Raw genomic sequence first — 20,232 nt, 5'->3', positions numbered from 1 at the left:
AGCTCTGTCAACCAAAAAATATTAAGGTTAAGTTCCCGAAAAGATGGCGATGCAGAAACAAATAAGATTTCCTCTGTATTAGTTTTTCTCCAGTAAAATTGTAAAAATAAATGAAAAACTATATAAATGAGGTATCACCGTAATCGTAGTGATCTATAGAATGAAAATATTATAGTATTTTTAGTGTATGGTGTACGACCCCCAAAATATACAAAAAAAAGAAACCCCAAATTGACAATTTTCTTTTCCTCCATACATTAAAGAGTTAATAAAATCTCATCGAAAAGCTATAGACCCACTTAAATGAAGTATTTGTAAAGTGCATCTCATGTCGCAAAAAATAAGCCCTTAAATGTCCAAATTGCCAAAAAAATAAAGATTGTATAGCCAATAAAAAGTGACAATGCATAATCTGCTCTGAATGGCGCAGCTCCCCCTCAATGCCCTGGCGTGTGCCCATACAGCAGGTTACCACCACATATGGGGTATTGTTATACGCGGGAGAGATGGGGGATCAAATTTTGAGGAGCGTTTTGGAATTTTATCCACTGAGAATTTGTACATTTTATGAAAAACACATTAATTTAGCCAAATAAAATGTAATTTCGAAATTGCATCCGATTTTGTTTTAACCCCTGTAAACCAATTAAAGGGTTAACAAACTTCATAAAAGTTGTTTTACGTACGTTGAGGGGTGTAGTTTCTATAATGGAGTAATTTATGGGGTTTTACTTTATTTAGGCCTCTCAAAGTGACTTGAAACCTGAGCAGGTCCCTCAATAGCAGGATTTAGCTTTTTTTATGAAAATGTGAAAAATTGCACGTGACGTTCAATAGTATGACTCCTATTGGCAATCTACCAGAAGAGTGTGCCTTGTCGTAGCAACAGGCCTCAAACCCTGTTTGTGAAAGATCACTGCGGGGGGCAGGAGGCTTGTTCGGTTTTGGGGTGTGTTGGGGCCCAGACACTTTTGCTGTATGGGGCCCCGAATTTCCTGATGGCTGCCCTGTCCCTGGTCATGTGATGCCACATAAGTGCACAGCTTGTTATATATATCACTGGTTGTGTGATGTCACACAGGTGTGTGCCTCAAAACATAACTGATCATGTGATGTCACACAAGTGCAAATCTCATTATATCCCTTGTCATGAGATGTCACACAGGTGCACGGCTCATTATATCCTTGGTCATGTGATGTCACACAGGAGCCCAGCTCCTTATATGTCCCTGGCCATATGATGCTACACAGGTGCACTTCTTGTTATATGCAATATGATGTCCAGCAGCAGCCTCCCTTAGCAGTATGACGTCCAGCGGCAGCCTCTCTTAGCAGTATAACGTCCAGCGGCAGCCTCCCTTAGCAGTATGACGTCCAGCAGCAGCCTCCCTTAGCAGTATAACATCCAGCAGAAGCCTCCCTTAGCAGTATGACGTCCGGCAGAAGCCTCCCTTAGTAGTATGACGTCCAGCAGCAGCCTCTCTTAGCAGTATGACATCCAGCAGAAGCCTCCCTTAGCAGTATGACATCCAGCAGAAGACTCTCTTAGCAGTATGACGTCCGGCAGAAGGCTCCCTTAGCAGTATGACGTCCGGCAGAAGCCTCCCTTAGCAGTATGATGACTGGCAGAAGCCTCCCTTAGCAGTATGATGTCCAGCAGCAGCCTCCCTTAGCAGTATGATGTCCGGCAGAAGCCTCTCTTAGCAGTATGATGTCCGGCAGAAGCCTCTCTTAGCAGTATGATGTCCGGCAGAAGGCTCCCTTAGCAGTATGACGTCCAGCAGCAGCCTCTCTTAGCAGTATAACGTCCAGCAGAAGCCTCCCTTAGCAGTATGACATCCAGCGGCTGCCTCCTTTAGCAGTATGATGTCCAGTAGCAGCCTCCTTTAGCAGTATGATGTCCAGCAGCAGCCTCCTTTAGCAGTATGACGTTCAACAGCAGCCTACCTTAGCAGTATGACGTCCAGCAGCAGCCTCCCTTAGCAATATGAAGTCAAGCAGCAGTCTCCCTTAGTAATATGATGTCCAGAAGCAGCCTCCATTAGCAATATGATGTCCAGCAGCAGCCTCTCTTAGAAGTATGATGTCCAGCAGTAGCCTCCCTTAGCAATATGATGTCCAGCAGCAGCCTCCCTTAGCAGCATGATGTCCAGTAGCAGCCTCCCTTAGCAGTATGACGTCCAGCAACAGCCTCCCTTAGCAATATGATGTCCAGCAGCAGCCTCCCTTAACAGCATGATGTCCAGAAGCAGCCTCCCTTAGCAGCATGATGTCCAGTAGCAGCCTCCCTTAGCAGTATGACGTCCAGCAACTGCCTCCCTTAGCAATATGAAGTCAAGCAGCAGTCTCCCTTAGTAATATGAAGTCCAGAAGCAGCCTCCCTTAGCAATATGATGTCCAGCAGCAGCCTCCCTTAACAGCATGATGTCCAGAAGCAGCCTCCCTTAGCAGCATGATGTCCAGTAGCAGCCTCCCATAGCAGTATGACGTCCAGCAGCAGCCTCCCTTAGCAATATGAAGTCAAGCAGCAGTCTCCCTTAGTAATATGATGTCCAGAAGCAGCCTCCCTTAGCAATATGATGTCCAGCAGCAGCCTCTCTTAGAAGTATGATGTCCAGCAGTAGCCTCCCTTAGCAATATGATGTCCAGCAGCAGCCTCCCTTAGCAGCATGATGTCCAGTAGCAGCCTCCCTTAGCAATATGATGTCCAGCAGCAGCCTTTCTTAGCAATATGATGTCCAGCACCAGCTTCCCTTAGCAATATGATGTCCAGTAGCAGCCTCTATTAGAAGCTGGTGTTCAGCAGCAGCCTCCCTTAGCAATATGATGTCCAATTACAGCCTCCCTTAGCAATATGATTTCCAACAGCAGCCTTCCTTAGCAATATGATTTCCAGCAGCAGCCTCCCTTAGCAATATGATGTCCAGTAGCAGCCTCTATTAGAAGTATGATGTCCAGCAGCAGCCTCCCTTAGCAATATGATGTCCAATAACAGCCTCCCTTAGCAATATGATGTCCAGCAGCAGCCTTCTTTAGCAATATGATGTCCAGTAGCAGCCCCCCTTAGCAATATGATGTCCAGCAGCAGCCTTCTTTAGCAATATGATGTCCAGTAGCAGCCCCCCTTAGCAATATGATGTCCAGCAGCAGCCTTCCTTAGCCATATGACATCCAGCAGCAGCCTCTCTTAGCAATATGATGTCCAGCAGCAGCCTCCCTTGGCAATATGATGTCCAGTAGCAACCTTCCATAGCAGTATGACATCCAGCAGCAGCTTCCCTTAGCAATAGGATATCCAGCAGCAGCCTCCCTTAGTAATATGATGTCCAGTAGCAGCCTCCTGACAGATGTGGCAGTGTTGCCGCTGATGACATCAGAGAGTGTGAGTGGAAGCAAAGCGCACGGACCTCCTGTGGTGCTCTCATAATCACTAGTATGTGTGTCTTAAATCCTTTTTTTTTATCTTTCAGGAGTTTTATCTTTGAGGCTCAGATGGACGTTATAAGCCCCAGTGATGGTGAGGAGTCCTCCTTGTCCTTCTTATAACAATATCTCCTCCCTAATATTATACACATCGCAGACCCGGCCAATAACTGCCCAGTAATTCTGCTAATCCTCCACTTTACATCGAGCTGCCCCCTGAATAGATCTGTATAAATGTAAAAGGGGCATCACCCTAATGGGGGGAGACGTCTCCTGCTGCTTAACGAGTAAAAGTGATTTCTCCCTTTTATGTCTAACAGGGTTTTTGTTTTATCTTTCAGGAGTTTTATCTGTTGAGGCTCAGATGGACGTTATAAGCCCCAGTGATGGTGAGGAGTCCTCCTTGTCCTTATTATAACAATATCAGTATCTCCTCCCTAATATTACATCATACAGCTCTGCCCAGCGAGGCAGGACCTACCCACAGGCGACCTACATGACTTTATATCCCCGGTCATGTGATGTCACACAGGTGCATGGCTCGTTATATCCCCGGTCATGTGATGTCACACAGGTGCACGACTCGTTATATCCCTGGTCATATGATGTCACACAGGTGCATGGCTCGTTATACCCCCGGTCATGTGATGTCACACAGGTGCATGGCTCGTTATATATCCCCGGTCATGTGATGTCACACAGGTGCACGGCTCGTTATATCCCCGGTCATGTGATGTCACACAGGTGCACGGCTTGCTATTTATCCCGGTCATGTGATGTGATACAGGTGCACGGCTCGTTATATCCCCGGTCATGTGATGTCACACAGGTGCATGGCTCGTTATATCCCCAGTCATGTGATGTCACACAGGTGCACGGCTCGTTATATCCCCGGTCATGTGATGTCACACAGGTGCACGGCTTGTTATTTATCCCGGTCATGTGATGTGATACAGGTGCATGACTCGTTATATCCCTAGTCATAGAATGTGATACAGGGTGGGGGCGTGGCCTGATGCCGGACTGAGCGGACGTGCGCCGCGGAGCTCCCGGGACCCGACACCCTATCTCCCTTCCCAGGCAGCCATCCCTCACCTGTGCCACCTCTCTCCTGCTCCGCTGTGCCCCGCGCACCTGCCGCTGTCCACCGGCACCGATCTTGAGGCGGCTGTGGACTCCGCACCGCTCCCCGGCATTCCCCTGCAGCCGGCCACGTGACCAGCGCGGCGGCCCGATCCTAGCCGCCCGGTCCCGCGGCAGGTGCACAGCGCTGCTGATCACCGGGGATATCATCCTCCTCCCCTGCAGCCCGGAACAACGCTCCCACCACCGGAGGCACCGTGACAGCTCCAGCCAGCACTGCATCCTGCTGGAGGCGCCATCTTGTGGGACTCCCCTGCGCTGCCTGAGGCCTAGGCGCGCAGGGTTAACCCTGACACTGCCAGACTGAGCCGGGACCAGGTAGGGAAGTAATTCCCCTGTTGCTGCCCACCTCTGCCCTGGGGACCCCTAGTTGTGCAGCCCAGCACTGAGTCCTCCATACTCCCAGTGATCCCCTGCTCCTGGGTTCTGCTTTATATTAACCCTCGCAGTGCCGCTGCAATACTCCACGTGGGTTTGTACTGTATCTCTGCTAATTACAGGACGCTGGGCTCCTCGATTGTTTATCACTGGCCCCCCCCTGCCCAGACGCCATGGGTAACCGGAGGAGAACGGCTAAAATGCTCAAAGCAGCGTCTGCGCCTCCATCGGATGATGAATCCGTCCATGAAGATCCTCCATTCCAGTCCCTGGAACCCCTGGACGCGCAGGAATGCTCCACATCCCAAGCCGTTCTTGCGCAGATACAGTCGAATGCTGCTAAAAAGTTGGGGAGATTCTCCCGCACACAGCCCTGCTCTCCTCAGGGGTCCCCAAACTCCTCTCCCTCCCTCTTTGAAGGCTCCCAGAGCCCGCCGCAGCTTGTAAGCTATGAAGAGGGCGATGATCCGCCTGACGCGGCCACGGAGTTGGATCGAAAATTTGCAGAGGTGCTGGCGGCCATTAACGGATGCCAATCCAAACTGGTTACCAAGGTGGATGAGCTGCGACAGGATTTTGTTCTTTTAAGACATGATGTCCACAAAGCCAAAGAGCGAATCACCGAAACTGAGCGCAGAATATCTGAGGTGGAAGATGTCCAGAGGCCTATGCCGACACAGATCAGAGAGCTTCAGCGCCAAATGTCTGCATCCATCGACAGAGCTGACGACCTCGAAAACCGCCTGCGACGGAACAACGTCAGAGTGGTTGGCCTCCCCGAAAAAGTGGAGGGGTCTGACCCTGTATCCTTTTTTGAAAATTGGCTCAAAAATATGCTGCCTGCAGATACCTTTTCCCCGTTCTTCACAGTGGAGAGGGCCCATCGTGTGCCATCCCGCCCTGGCCCTCCAGGGGGCAATCCAAGACCCTTCCTGGCCCGGCTGCTGCACTTTAGGGACAGGGACTCTATCCTCAGGGCTGTCCGTACCAAGGGAGAAATCCTCTATGCCAACAGCAGAGTGTCCTTCTACCCTGATTTCTCTGCATCCGTCAGGAAACAGCGAGCACAATTTACTGAGGTCCGTGCCCGTCTCCGTGACAAGGGGTATAAATACTCCATGATGTATCCTTCCAAGCTCCGAATTGTGGACGGACCGAAGACTCGTTTCTTCACCTGCCCAACCGAAGCACTTCACTGGGCTGATGCAGCTCCACGGGCCCCAGCTGGAAGGCCCGCACCTCCTGAGTGACTGGACTCACATATCCTTTTATCTGATATGCAATGACAATGCTGGACTTAGTCCTGATTAGATATTTAGGGGTCCCAGATCACTATTATAGGTTTTTACTATCTGTTTACATACTACGTGCCTCACAAAATGTACCCTGTGACTGATTGCGTTCTATTTTTTGGTCATATCGACCAGTGCGCCACACATGGCACTTTTCCCTCTCCCTCTTCCTCTCCCTCCGCCCTCCTCCCTCTCCCTCCTCCCCCCCTTTCCTGTTACCACTACCTCCCTACGTCTCCCTCCTTTCTCTCCCCCCTCCCCTATCTCCTCTTTGGTTCTCGCAAAATATGGCTGCCTAATAACCTCCTGATCACATATACATTAAGGGTTGAAGGTCCCGGGACAAATGGTGTAGGTTTGTCTTAAGTTAGGGACCACTGTTCTACTATTTGACTGTTAGTGGGTCTAGGTCTACACTACTGCTGTTAGGGTGTTAGACAGGGGGTTTATATTCTTGGGATTGTTAGTTCAGTTCTGTTATATTTGTTATGCTCACTGTTGTCTGTCTGTCTATGTCTTTGTGGTATGAAAGGATGAATGCTTGGTTGCTCACGTCTCCTTCCCCACACCCCTTTCCCTTCCGCTAAGATGTCTTCACTTAAGGTAATGAGCTGGAATGTGAGGGGACTTAACTCCAAATTCAAGAGGGCTCTGATGTTAGATGTCATTAAGCGTCAGGCCCCCCATATTGTATGTATCCAAGAGACACACCTTACGGGTCAGAAGGTCCTCTCCCTGAAGCGGGCCTGGGTGGCTAGAGGTTATCATTCCTCTTACTCTGTCTACGCCAGGGGAGTATCCATACTCATATCCAAAGCGCTTCCCATAGAAGTCATACAGGTAGCACCGGATCACTTTGGCCGTTTTGTGATCGTACATTGTGCCTTGTGGGGCTTTACCTTTACTATAGCGTCTATTTATGTCCCACCTCCCTTTGATCCAGCTGTATTGCACCTAATATCCAGTAAACTTGCTGCTATGCCTCCAAGTCCGATACTCTGCATTGGTGACTTCAATGCTGTCCCTAATCCCTCCTTAGATCGTACAAGTGGTCTGGACACAGGCTCGGTCCGTCTGAATGAGTGGCTCACTTCTCTAGACCTCGCCGATGTTTGGCGTAGTAAACACCCTCAAGAGAGAGAATATTCATTTTATTCCTCTGTTCATAAGAGCTTCTCTCGGATTGATCTGGCCTTTGTTTCCCCAGATATGTTGCCGCACATTGATCAGGTATCCTATTGCCCGCGCAGTGCATCAGACCACTCCGCCTTGTTCATCAGTCTCCTTATAGGCCCCCCCAGCGACTCCCGCTTATGGCGCCTGCACCCGGCTTGGCTCCTATCCCCAGCGGTCCAGAGTACTGTTAGGGCAGCGCACAGCGAGTTCTGGGACGTACACTCAACCCATCCTGATCCCCTTCTAGTCTGGGACTCGTACAAGTCCTCGGTGCGGGGGGCATTCATGTCGGGGGTAGCTGGCCATAGGAAGTCCTTAAATGCGCAGGAGGAGAGGTTGACCGCTGCACTGGTGACCGCAGAAAAGGAATATCTAGATAAACCTACTCCAGGGAATAAAAAGACTTGGGCTCAGGCGCAGAGGAACCATTTAGCTGTAGCGAAGGAGCGCACCAGCAAGCGCCTGCAAGCCAGGGAAGCGTCCATCTTTGAATTCGGAGATAAAAACGGGAAGCTGCTTGCGTATCTCTCGCGGGCTGAACGTCCTTGTGCTTCCGTTCCCTCTATTATTGATGGTAACGGAGCTTTGATTACAGAACCCCGGGCCATTAACATGGTATTTTATGAATTCTATTCCTCTCTTTACAGCTCCAGATTGTCCGCCTCTTCCGTCGAGATTTCCAGATTCCTTGACAGTCTTCCACTATGGAGGCTCACACCGGCACAGTCTTCGGAGCTTGATGCCCCGCTCTCGGCGGAGGAGGTGGAACTGGCCATCCAATCGTTGCCCCCCGGTAAGACTCCTGGACTTGATGGGCTGGGAGGTGAGTGGTATAGGGATAACTGTGAGACTCTGGTCCCCCTTCTCCTTAGCCTGTACTCCGATGCGTTTGACAGCGGTTCCCTCCCCGACTCCATGCGAGAGGCCCTTATTGTAGTTCTTCCCAAGCCTGGCAAGGACCCTCTGCTTCCCGACTCATACCGTCCAATTTCCCTCCTAAACTCAGATGTTAAGATACTAGCAAAAATTCTGGCGACAAGGCTTAACAAAGTAATATTATCATTGGTTCACCCAGACCAGACAGGCTTCATGCCTGGGAGGGGAACTGACATAAATATACAAAGACTACACCTGAACATTGCAGAAGCAGAGCGGTCTCCAGACCCTGGGTTTATATTATCCTTAGACAATTGTAAGGCGTTTGACTCAGTAGAGTGGACATATTTATGGACCCTCCTGCCTAGAATGGGTTTTGGCCCTCGATTTACAGCATTAGTTAAACTACTGTATAATGATCCCAAGGCTAGGGTACGGACTAATCTTAACATCTCACCTACTCTCCCTATGGCCAGGGGCACTAGACAGGGTTGCCCACTATCTCCCCTCCTCTTCGCACTCGCCATTGAACCCCTTGCTGTGGCGATCCGCCACTCTGAGGGCATTAAGGGCATAACTAGAGGTACTATTATTGAGAAGGTATCTCTCTATGCTGATGATACACTTGTATATCTTGGAGATGTGGGCCCCTCTCTGGAATCCCTTCTGTCCTTGATAGAACGCTATGGGGGGTTCTCAGGCCTTCGGGTTAACTGGGACAAATCAGCCCTCTTTCCCTTATCTGATGTAGGGGTACACTCCCTCCCCGTCCCAGTCCAGGTGGTGTCCACCTTTAAATATCTGGGAGTCCAGGTGTCACGCAAGGTCCAGGCATTTACAGAGTTAAACATTACACCCCTGATAACTGCAACTGAATCGCGTCTAAAAGCCTGGTCCACTCTCCCCTTGTCTCTGTACGGGCGTATTAACATATTTAAAATGATTTTTCTTCCAAAATTCTTATACCTTTTTCACGCTTGTCCTATACTGCTTCCAAAGAGCCTGTTTAAACGCATAGACGGCATTCTCAGGTCCTTTTACTGGCAGTGTAGTGCCCCACGATTCAGTTTAGCGCTGCTTCAGGCTCCCAAGGCTAGGGGTGGACTGGCTGCCCCGGATCTGTATCTTTATTACCTGGCTTCCCAGCTAGTATATGCCCAGTGGTGGATAGATATAGACATGGGTAATGCAGCTACTGCACTGGCTGGTGCCCTGGTAGGTTCCTACGAGGCCCTTACAAACTTGCTGTACAGATACAAGTCCCCATCTGATACCCCACTTCCCCTACGTACGGTAGCGGTGTGCTGGCGTAGGGCGCAATCCCTGGTAGAACCGAGCAGCTCTCCCCCTCTCTCGCCCAGGACTCCATTGTGGCTCAATCCGTGGCTTTCTCACTTCCTCTCCCTCCCGGGCTGGACAATGTGGGGGGCGGCGGGGGTGAAATTTGTAGGCCAGCTATTATCTCCGGAAGCAGAATTACTCAGCTTTAACGAGATAAGGGAGAGACATACTGTACCCAATACGGCCAGCTTCCATTACACGCAACTGCGACACGCATTCAAAGCCCAATTCGGCTCCTTCAGCCTGACAGTGAAATTCTCCAAACTAGAGACTCTGATGAGTACCCCGGACCTCCCTAAGCCACTCACTCAGTGCTATGCTCTCCTACAAGAGCAAAAGTCCAGACCGTTTGATAGAGCCCGTGAACGCTGGAGACAGGATATCCCTGACCTGTCGGATGATGACTGGAGGGAGGTCGAACTGTCCTACTTCACATCTGTAGTGAGCGCGAGGGACTTCCTGATCCAATCTAAATTCCTCCATCGAGTATACTTCACCCCTGCTAGACTATTCCGCATGGGAGCAATGCCCAATGATCTTTGCTTTCGCTGTCAGGCTGAAGTCGGATCCTTCCTGCATTGTGTCTGGTCCTGCCCTAGGGTCCATGTCTTCTGGTCCGAAGTGCTGGAGTTCCTAAATGTACACTTTGATTTCCCACGATTACTGTCTCCCTCTGTGTGTCTCCTCGGTATCATAAATGAAGTTATCAATGGCCACTATGACAAAATTTTCTTTAGGTTTGTATTATACTACGCCCGAAAAGTGGTGGTGATGACCTGGAAGGACCAGGAGCCCCCTCCGTTAAAAAGATGGATACTACTTATTAACAGTGTCATTCCCCACTACCGGTCCCTGTATACCAACAGGAAGTGTCCCCAGAAGTTTGACCGCATCTGGTCCAGATGGTGCGCGACTCCCCATACAGCCTTATAATCACATGTGATATATACTCCTCTCCATGATGAAGGAGACTGAGCGTGCTGGTGTGTGTGTGTGTGTGACTCCCCATACAGCCTTATAATCACATGTGATTTATATTCCTCTCCATGATGAAGGAGACTGAGCGTGCTGGTGTGTGTGTGTGTGTGTGTGACTGATTGTCTATGTGTCAATAGTTATTTGTGTTGTATCAGGATGTCTGGCTGTAGTATCCTGCTGTCATTTACTGTAATATCCCTCGGTTAGTTTTGAAACGCAGTAAGAACCTGATTGTTACCATGGTTGTTGCTTAATAATCCTGTAATGGGGGGAAAGAAATATGTGACAGACAATCTTGTTCTTCGATTTTGTTTATTTTAATTGTATAAAATTTCAAAATTGCAAAAATAAATTCTTTTAAAAAAAATAGAATGTGATACAGGTACATGGCTCATTATATTACTAGTCATGTGATGTCACACAGGTGCAAGGCTTGTTGTATATCCCCAGTCATGTGATGTCACACAGGTGAACGGCTTGTTATATCCCCGGTCATGTGATGTCACACAAGTCCACGGCTTGTTATATCGCCAGTCATGTGATGTCACACAGGTGCACGGCTTGTTATATCCCCGGTCATGTGATGTCACACAGGTGCACGGCTCATTATATCCAGTGTCATGTGATGTCACATAGGTGCATGGTTCTTTATATTCCCGGTCATATGAAGTCACAAAAGTGCATGGCTCATTATATCCCCGGTCATGTGATGTCACACAGGTGAGGGCAGAGAGGAGAGCCATGATACAAGAGTGGAGTAGAGTAAGGGCATAGGAGTGGAGGAAAGGCAGGGCACAGGAGTGGAGGAGAAGCAGAATACAAGAGTGGAGTAAAGGAAGGGCACAGGAGTAGAGGAGAGGAAGGGCACAGGAGTGGAGGAGAAGCAGAATACAAGAGTGGAGTAGAGTAAGGGCTCAGATGTGGAGGAGAGACATTAGAGAAGAGTAGAGAAGAGGAAGGGCACAGGAACGGAGGAAAGGCAGGGCACAGGAGGGGTGGAGAGGCATGATACAAGAGTGGAGTAGAGGGAGGGCACAGGAGCAGAAAAGAGGCATGATACAAGAGTGGAGTAGAGGGAGGGCACAGGAGCAGAGGAGAGGCATGATACAAGAGTGGAGTAGAGGGAGGGCACAGGAGCAGAGGAGAGGCATGATACAAGAGTGGAGTAGAGGGAGGGCACAGGAGCAGAGGAGAGGCATGATACAAGAGTGGAGCAGAGGAGAGGCAGGGCACAGGAGCGGAGGAGAGGGATAATACAAGAGTGGAGTGGAGGAAGGGCACAAGAGCAGAGGAGAGGCATGATACAAGAGTGGAGGAGAGGAAGGGAAGGGAACAAGAGCAGGGGAGAGGCAGGATACAAGAGTGGAGTAGAGGAAGGACACAGGAGCGGAGGAGAGGCATGATACAAGAGTGGAGTAGAGGAAGGACACAGGAGCGGAGGAGAGGCATGATACAAGAGTGGAGTAGAGGGAGGGCACAGGAGGGGAGGAGAGGCATGATACAAGAGTGGAGTAGAGGAAGGACACAGGAGTGGAGGAGAGGCATGATACAAGAGTGGAGTAGAGGGAGGGCACAAGAGCAGAGGAGAGGCAGGATACAAGAGTGGAGTAGAGGAAGGACACAGGAGCGGAGGAGAGGCATGATACAAGAGTGGAGTAGAGGGAGGACACAGGAGCAGAGGAGAGGCATGATACAAGAGTGGAGTAGAGGAAGGACACAGGAGCGGAGGAGAGGCATGATACAAGAGTGGAGTAGAGGGAGGACACAGGAGCAGAGGAGAGGCATGATACAAGAGTGGAGTAGAGGAAGGACACAGGAGCAGAGGAGAGGCAGGGCACAGAAGGAGGAGAGGCATGATACAAGAGTTGAGTAGAGGAAGGACACAGGAGCAGAGGAGAGGCATGATACAAGAGTGGAGTAGAGGAAGGACACAGGAGCGGAGGAGAGGCATGATACAAGAGTGGAGTAGAGGGAGGACACAGGAGCAGAGGAGAGGCATGATACAAGAGTGGAGTAGAGGAAGGACACAGGAGCAGAGGAGAGGCAGGGCACAGAAGGAGGAGAGGCATGATACAAGAGTGGAGGAGAGGAAGGGCACAAGAGCAGGGGAGAGGCAGGACACAGGAGCAGAGGAGAGGAAGGGCACAGAAGGAGGAGAAACAGAATACAAGAGTGGAGTAGAGGGAGGGCACAGGAGCAGAGGAGAGGTATGATACAGGAGTGGAGTAGAGGGAGGACACAAGCAGAGGAGAGGCATGATACAAGAGTGGAGTAGAGGGAGGACACAGGAGCAGAGGAGAGGCAGGGCACAGGAACGGAGGAGAGGGATAATACTAGAGTGGAGTGGAGGAAGGGCACAAGAGCAGGGGAGAGGCAGGACACAGGAGCAGAGGAGAGGAAGGGCACAGAAGGAGGAGAAACAGAATACAAGAGTGGAGTAGAGGGAGGGCACAGGAGCAGAGGAGAGGCATGATACAAGAGTGGAGTAGAGGAAGGACACAGGAGCGGAGGAGAGGTATGATACAAGAGTGGAGTAGAGGGAGGGCACAGGAGCAGAGGAGAGGCAGGGCACAGGAGCAGAGGAGAGGCAGGGCACAGGAGCGGAGGAGAGGGATAATACAAGAGTGGAGTGAAGGAAGGGCACAAGAGCAGAGTAGAGGCGTGGTACAAGAGTGGAGTAGAGGAAGGACACAGGAGCAGAGGAGAGGCAGGGCACAGAAGGAGGAGAGGCATGATACAAGAGTGGAGTAGAGGAAGGGCACAGGAGTGGAGGAGAGGGAGAGCACAGGAGGGGAGGAGAGGGAGAGCACAGGAGCGGAGGGGAGGCATGATACAAGAGTGGAGTAGAGGGAGGACACAGGAGTGGAGGAGAGGCATGATACAAGAGTGGAGTAGAGGAAGGGCACAGGAGTGGAGGAGAGGGAGAGCACAGGAGGGGAGGAGAGGAAGGGCACAGGAGTGGAGTAGAGGGAGGGCACAGGAGCGGAGGAGAGGCAGTATACAAGAGCGGAGGAGGGCCATGATACAAGAGTGGAGTAGAGGAAGGGCACAGGAGTGGAGGTGAGGCATGATACAATAGTGGAGTAGAGGAAGGGCACAGGAGCAGAGGAGAGGGAGAGCACAGGAGGGGTGGAGAGGCATGATACAAGAGTGGAGTAGAGGAAGGGCACAGGAGTGGAGGAAAGGCATGATACAAGAGTGGAGTAGAGGAAGGGCACAGGAGCAGAGGAGAGGGAGAGCACAGGAGGGGTGGAGAGGCATGATACAAGAGTGGAGTAGAGGAAGGGCACAGGAGTGGAGGAGAGGCATGATACAAGAGTGGAGTAGAGGGAGGGCACAGGAGGGGAGGAGAGGCATGATACAAGAGTGGAGTAGAGGAAGGGCACAGGAGTGGAGGAGAGGCATGATACAATAGTGGAGTAGAGGAAGGGCACAGGAGCAGAGGAGAGGGAGAGCACAGGAGGGGTGGAGAGGCGTGATACAAGAGTGGAATAGAGACAGGTAGCGTTGGAAAGTTTGGCTTTAAATAGTGAGCTGGATCATTAGGCTCCACTTAACATGAAGAGCTGACTCTGCAATGGCTCCCTGAATAGGCAATTGTTTTCAGGCATCCAGCTACCCATCCCGACTCCACTTAAACTCTACCCAAACTTTTTCTCTCACTGCTTTAATATCCCATTGTAAATAACATTTAACCAAATAAACAAAACAAGAACTCCTTGCTGGGTGTAAAAATTGTCACATATTTTAACAATTCCTGTAAACTCCAATCAAGAGTAAATGAAAAGGGTGCACCAGAAACAACTAGTTCAGCCGCTGTATGGCAGCTGGACTCCCAGCTGGAAAGTCGGCCAGCTGAGCATCACCATCTCAAATATCTCCATCCGCCACCTGTGATTTAATAAAAGAACCGAAACAAATAAACAGTATAAAGCAGTAAACAGGGTCCGAAAGTGCTGCTTATGTCCCCCCAGTCTAACATGCCGCAATAAGGAGGGGAAGCGTAATGAGGTCACTGACTGGGGGAGGTGAGTGCCTCTTAGCAAAACCCTGAACCCCGTCCCTATCTTAAAGTGCCAGACACCACCTAACGCCAGTTAACCTCTCGATGACTACACTCTGCAGCCACCAGTCCAGTCTAAATCCTCCCCTGGTAGGAACATATCTACTGATCTACTTATTTTAGTGTTACATATATAGCAGCAAAGAAATAAATCCAAGAGTGAATCACAGGACATGTGGATTTCTGATTAGTGGAACCTTATACAATGATCCAGGACAGGAATATTCTCCATCCACTGCTGTCATCCCTCTACATGTCCTGGAAGATTTCATCCTTGTGTCTCTTCATTTCCAGATGCTGAGACCCGGAAGTTTTACCAGCAGCTTTGTCAGTGTACAGATTATGCAGTTCGGACGACGTATGAATATTTCCAGGAGGATCTGCTCTACATTGTGGAGAACCTGAGTCTTCCATCACTTCTACATGAGCTGAGCTCCCGGAATATCCCGGATCTGGAGGTGAGAGGACATGATGTGCCGGGTTTGTGCACATGTGTTATAGGAATGTTTAGTCTTGGGGTCACCTCACTTGTACTGAATGGTATAAAAGTAATCAAAATGTTAGATATTTTCTATCTTGGTTCTATGAAATATGTAAATCAGAGTTTACAGAAGATATTTCATCCATAAATCCATCCTGATAAACCAGGGACATTACTCCTAGATCCAGGCACCGGGACTGCGGTATCTTCTCATATTTCTTATCCTTACTTCTAAAATAAATGTTTAAAATGAGGCTAATGAGCCCGAGGGGCTATCCTGACCCCTCATGTTGTAGCTTCACAGGTTGTTACCATGACAAAGCACTTCCCCCATTCTACTATACTCACAGGAAGTGCAGGGGGGAGGGGGAGACTGAGACAGTTTGTTAAGCCAGAGAAGGGCTAGGGTAGCACTTCCGGCTCATTAGCATACATTTTAAAAGTTGATTTTACAAGAAAGGAGGCCATGAAAAACAAGGAGTTTATCATGATGCCTGGATCTATGAGTAATCTATGGTAATAATTTCTGTCAGCCCCTTCGCTCACCTGGAAGTACTATAACGTCCTGGTGCTGCGGGGGAAGTATGGAGAGAGCTCACGGCTCTCCATACACAGCGGGTGTCAGCTGTATAATACAGCTGACACCTGCCTTTTAATGCTGTGGTCAATGCTGGCACCGATCATGGCAATTAACCTTCTAAGGCGCCTAACATGATTGCTGAGGGGCGCGGCCTTGGATAGCTCCCCTCCTCCCATGACAACATCCGAGGGTGACAATCTCATAGAGACTTGTAGGCTGGTCATGTGATCTCACAAGATGGCAGCTATTAGAGATCAGCAGTAAAATTGCTCAGACTCTGCGGTGAGTAAGTACCCTAGAGGGACTGAAATAAAAGTAATTTTTTAAAAATGTATTATTAAAAAAAATATTTAAAAAATGTAAAAAAGTAAAAGTTTAACTCCCCCCCCCCCTTTCCTTAGAAACATTTACCAATAAATAAACAGTAAAAGTCATCCACATGTCAGGCATCACTACATCCCAAAATGCCCGTTCTACCAAAATATTAAAAAATATTATTCCCGTACATGAACACTGTAACGGAAAACAGCGCCCAAATGTCGCCACTTTTCCGCCTTTTTTACATCCGTGAATATTTGTATAAAAAATGATAAAACAGTCATAGAGGTTTCAAGTAGATATAAGTGAAAACGTCAGCGCGGACTGCAAAAAATGACACCTTAGGTCCGTACAGCAAAGTGTGAAGAAATTATTGGACGGTGAATTTTTTTTTTTGTACAAAAAAATTTACATTTTTAAAAATCTACTAAAAGCTAATAAAACCTGTATCTTATCCCTGTGATCGTATTAACCCAAAGAATAAAGAGGAAGCGTCATTTGGAGCACAGAATGAATGTTGGGATGTTTTTCAAGCTTTCCAGTACATTGCATGGAATATTGAATGGCGCCACAAAAAAGTGCCATGTGTCCCCAGATAACAAGCCCTCGCACATCTCTGTAAGCATAAAAATAAAAAAGTTATCACTGGAATGAGGGAAGCAAAAAACAGAAACGCAAAAATGAAAAAGAGCTGAGTCCTATAAGGGTTAATGTTTTAAGCTTTTTCAATTAACCCCTGTGCGCACTGGGACATTATAGATACTTCCCGCAGGAGGATGTTCTATAACTTCCCGCTTCTGGCACCGGGTCACGAACGGAGCCGGAACCAGAAGCAGCGACTGTATATTACAGCAGACTCAACGCTATAACACTCGCGAGTGTTAACCCCTTATACGGGGGATTCTATCCTCTTCTGGGCAGCCCCAAGGTCTGCCGAGTGCCCCAGGGCTGCCCGATCTCTTCTGCAGCCAGACCCCTTTTGGGTCTGACTGTAAACTGTCTGCGCATGCGTCTACACCGCCAGCTTACACTGCTCCACAATGAATCGGTAGCATCAGAGCATCGCTGGTTCAAGTTCAAGTTTGTAAAAGTAAAAATAGTTATAAGAAATAAAGTTTAAACATTAGAATAAATAAAAATTAAAGAAATAAAAATATAAGCCCCCAGAATGTCGCTTTCCTATACAAACACTTATGAAAAACACAAACACACAAACCCCCACATATTTGGTATCGCTGCATCTGTAACAATCTGTATAATGAAACAGAATTGTTACTGGACCCGCACGGTAAATGCTGGGAAAACCCGCACGAAAAACATTCCGAAAAAACATAATTTTTAATTAACACCTTTGTGGCAACCAATATTATAAAAATAAAATATTTTTGTTACGGTATGGTAAACCCGCCCCAAAAAAACCCAAGAAAATCTTCCTAAAAATTGATGATTATCATTTTCTTCACCAACAAAGAGTTAATAAAATCTCCCCGATTAGCTACAGATTCCCCAAATTATGTACCAGAAAAGTGCATCTCATATGGCAAAAAAATAAGCCCCTTTAGGTCCACATTAAAAATATATTTTTTTGGTGCACCTTTAACATGGGGCGTGTGACACATTTCTGTTGGACTCTGCATGAAGCCCCGGAACGCCCCCCCAGTGCCCCCTTGTGTTGCATGAAGAATAGTGCAGCCGCACCACAAAGCGGTTATCAGAGTCTTGCTATTATTCAGGCCTCTCACAGTCAATTAGTAGTTGAGCAGGTCCCTATAAATACGGGTTTTGGTGATTTTACAAAAAATGTGAAAAATGGCCCCAAATTCTGAGCCTCATAACATTCTAGTAAAATATGTGGAATCTTATAAAACCTTCCACCATAAAGCAGACATTCGGGAAATGTAAGTTAACATGATATCTGCATCATAAGTAGACAATTTACAACCTTGACAATAAAGATTTTTTCTAAATTCTTCCCAAATTAATATGGTTCTCCTTCCAAAGTAGCCGGGGCCTTGGGTACTGCTATATCTGTGCCATGGGGGAAGGGACAAAAATCTTGATCTCAAAGTTTTATCTGAAGTATAGATGTATAGATGTATAGAAGTATAGATGTATAGATGTATAGATGTATGAGATGTATGAGATGTATAGATGTATGAGATGTATAGATGTATGAGATGTATGAGATGTATGAGATGTATAGATGTATGAGATGTATAGATGTATGAGATGTATGAGATGTATGAGATGTATGAGATGTATAGATGTATGAGATGTATGAGATGTATGAGATGTATGAGATGTATGAGATGTATAGATGTATGGGATGTATAGATGTATGAGATGTATGAGATGTAGAGATGTATAGATGTATGAGATGTATAGATGTATAGATGTATGAGATGTATGAGATGTATGAGATGTATAGATGTATGAGATGTATGAGATGTATAGATGTATAGATGTATGAGATGTATGAGATGTATGAGATGTATAGATGTATAGATGTATGAGATGTATGAGATGTATGAGATGTATGAGATGTATAGATGTATGAGATGTATAGATGTATGAGATGTATAGATGTATGAGATGTATAGATGTATGAGATGTATGAGATGTATGTGATGTATGTGATGTATGTGATGTATAGATGTATGAGATGTATAGAAGTATAAATGTATAGATGTATAGATGTATGAGATGTAGAGATGTATAGATGTATAGATGTATGAGATGTATGTGATGTATGTGATGTATGTGATGTATAGATGTATGAGATGTATGAGATGTATAGATGTATGAGATGTATAGATGTATGAGATGTATGAGATGTATGAGATGTATAGATGTATAGATGTATGAGATGTATAGATGTATGAGATGTATAGATGTACGAGATGTAGAAATGTATGAGATGCATAGATGTATGAGATGTATGAGATGTATGAGATGTATAGATGTATGAGATATATAGATGTATGAGATGTATAGATGTATGAGATGTATGAGATGTATAAATGTATGAGATGTATAGATGTATGAGATGTATGAGATGTATGAGATGTATAAATGTATGAGATGTATGAGATGTATGAGATGTATGAGATGTATAGATGTATGAGATGTATGAGATGTATAGATGTATGAGATGTATGAGATGTATGAGATGTATAGATGTATGAGATGTATGAGATGTATGAGATGTATGAGATGTATAGATGTATAGATGTATGAGATGTATAGATGTATAGATGTATGAGATGTATGAGATGTATGAGATGTATGAGATGTATAGATGTATGAGATGTATAGATGTATGAGATGTATAGATGTATGAGATGTATGAGATGTATGTGATGTATGTGATGTATGTGATGTATAGATGTATGAGATGTATAGAAGTATAAATGTATAGATGTATAGATGTATGAGATGTAGAGATGTATAGATGTATAGATGTATGAGATGTATGTGATGTATGTGATGTATGTGATGTATAGATGTATGAGATGTATGAGATGTATAGATGTATGAGATGTATAGATGTATGAGATGTATGAGATGTATGAGATGTATAGATGTATAGATGTATGAGATGTATAGATGTATGAGATGTATAGATGTACGAGATGTAGAAATGTATGAGATGCATAGATGTATGAGATGTATGAGATGTATGAGATGTATAGATGTATGAGATATATAGATGTATGAGATGTATAGATGTATGAGATGTATGAGATGTATAAATGTATGAGATGTATAGATGTATGAGATGTATGAGATGTATGAGATGTATGAGATGTATAAATGTATGAGATGTATGAGATGTATGAGATGTATGAGATGTATAGATGTATGAGATGTATGAGATGTATAGATGTATGAGATGTATGAGATGTATGAGATGTATAGATGTATGAGATGTATGAGATGTATGAGATGTATGAGATGTATGAGATGTATAGATGTATGAGATGTATGAGATGTATGAGATGTATAGATGTATGAGATGTATAGATGTATGAGATGTATGAGATGTATGAGATGTATAGATGTATGAGATGTATGAGATGTATGAGATGTATAGATGTATGAGATGTATGAGATGTATAGATGTATGAGATGTATGCGATGTATAGATGTATGAGATGTATGAGATGTATGAGATGTATAGATG

The 20,232-nt window shown here is 46.7% G+C and overlaps 1 protein-coding gene across 1 annotated transcript in view; it reads left to right on the top strand.

The window, feature by feature from the left end:
• The window catches only part of LOC140069146 (NACHT, LRR and PYD domains-containing protein 3-like), a 109,449-nt gene that overhangs the window by 23,280 nt on the left and 65,937 nt on the right, over positions 1-20,232 (top strand). The window contains exons 2-4 of the mRNA XM_072114517.1: positions 3,471-3,517; positions 3,765-3,812; positions 14,965-15,128. Coding sequence (XP_071970618.1) covers positions 3,493-3,517; positions 3,765-3,812; positions 14,965-15,128 — 237 coding nt within the window. The 5' untranslated portion in view covers positions 3,471-3,492. The remainder of the gene's footprint in view (positions 1-3,470; positions 3,518-3,764; positions 3,813-14,964; positions 15,129-20,232) is intronic.

Source organism: Engystomops pustulosus, chromosome 7 (genome assembly GCF_040894005.1).
Source record: "Engystomops pustulosus chromosome 7, aEngPut4.maternal, whole genome shotgun sequence".
NCBI classification, from domain to species: Eukaryota; Metazoa; Chordata; class Amphibia; order Anura; family Leptodactylidae; genus Engystomops; species Engystomops pustulosus.
This window is presented reverse-complemented; position numbering and strand designations above follow the sequence as displayed.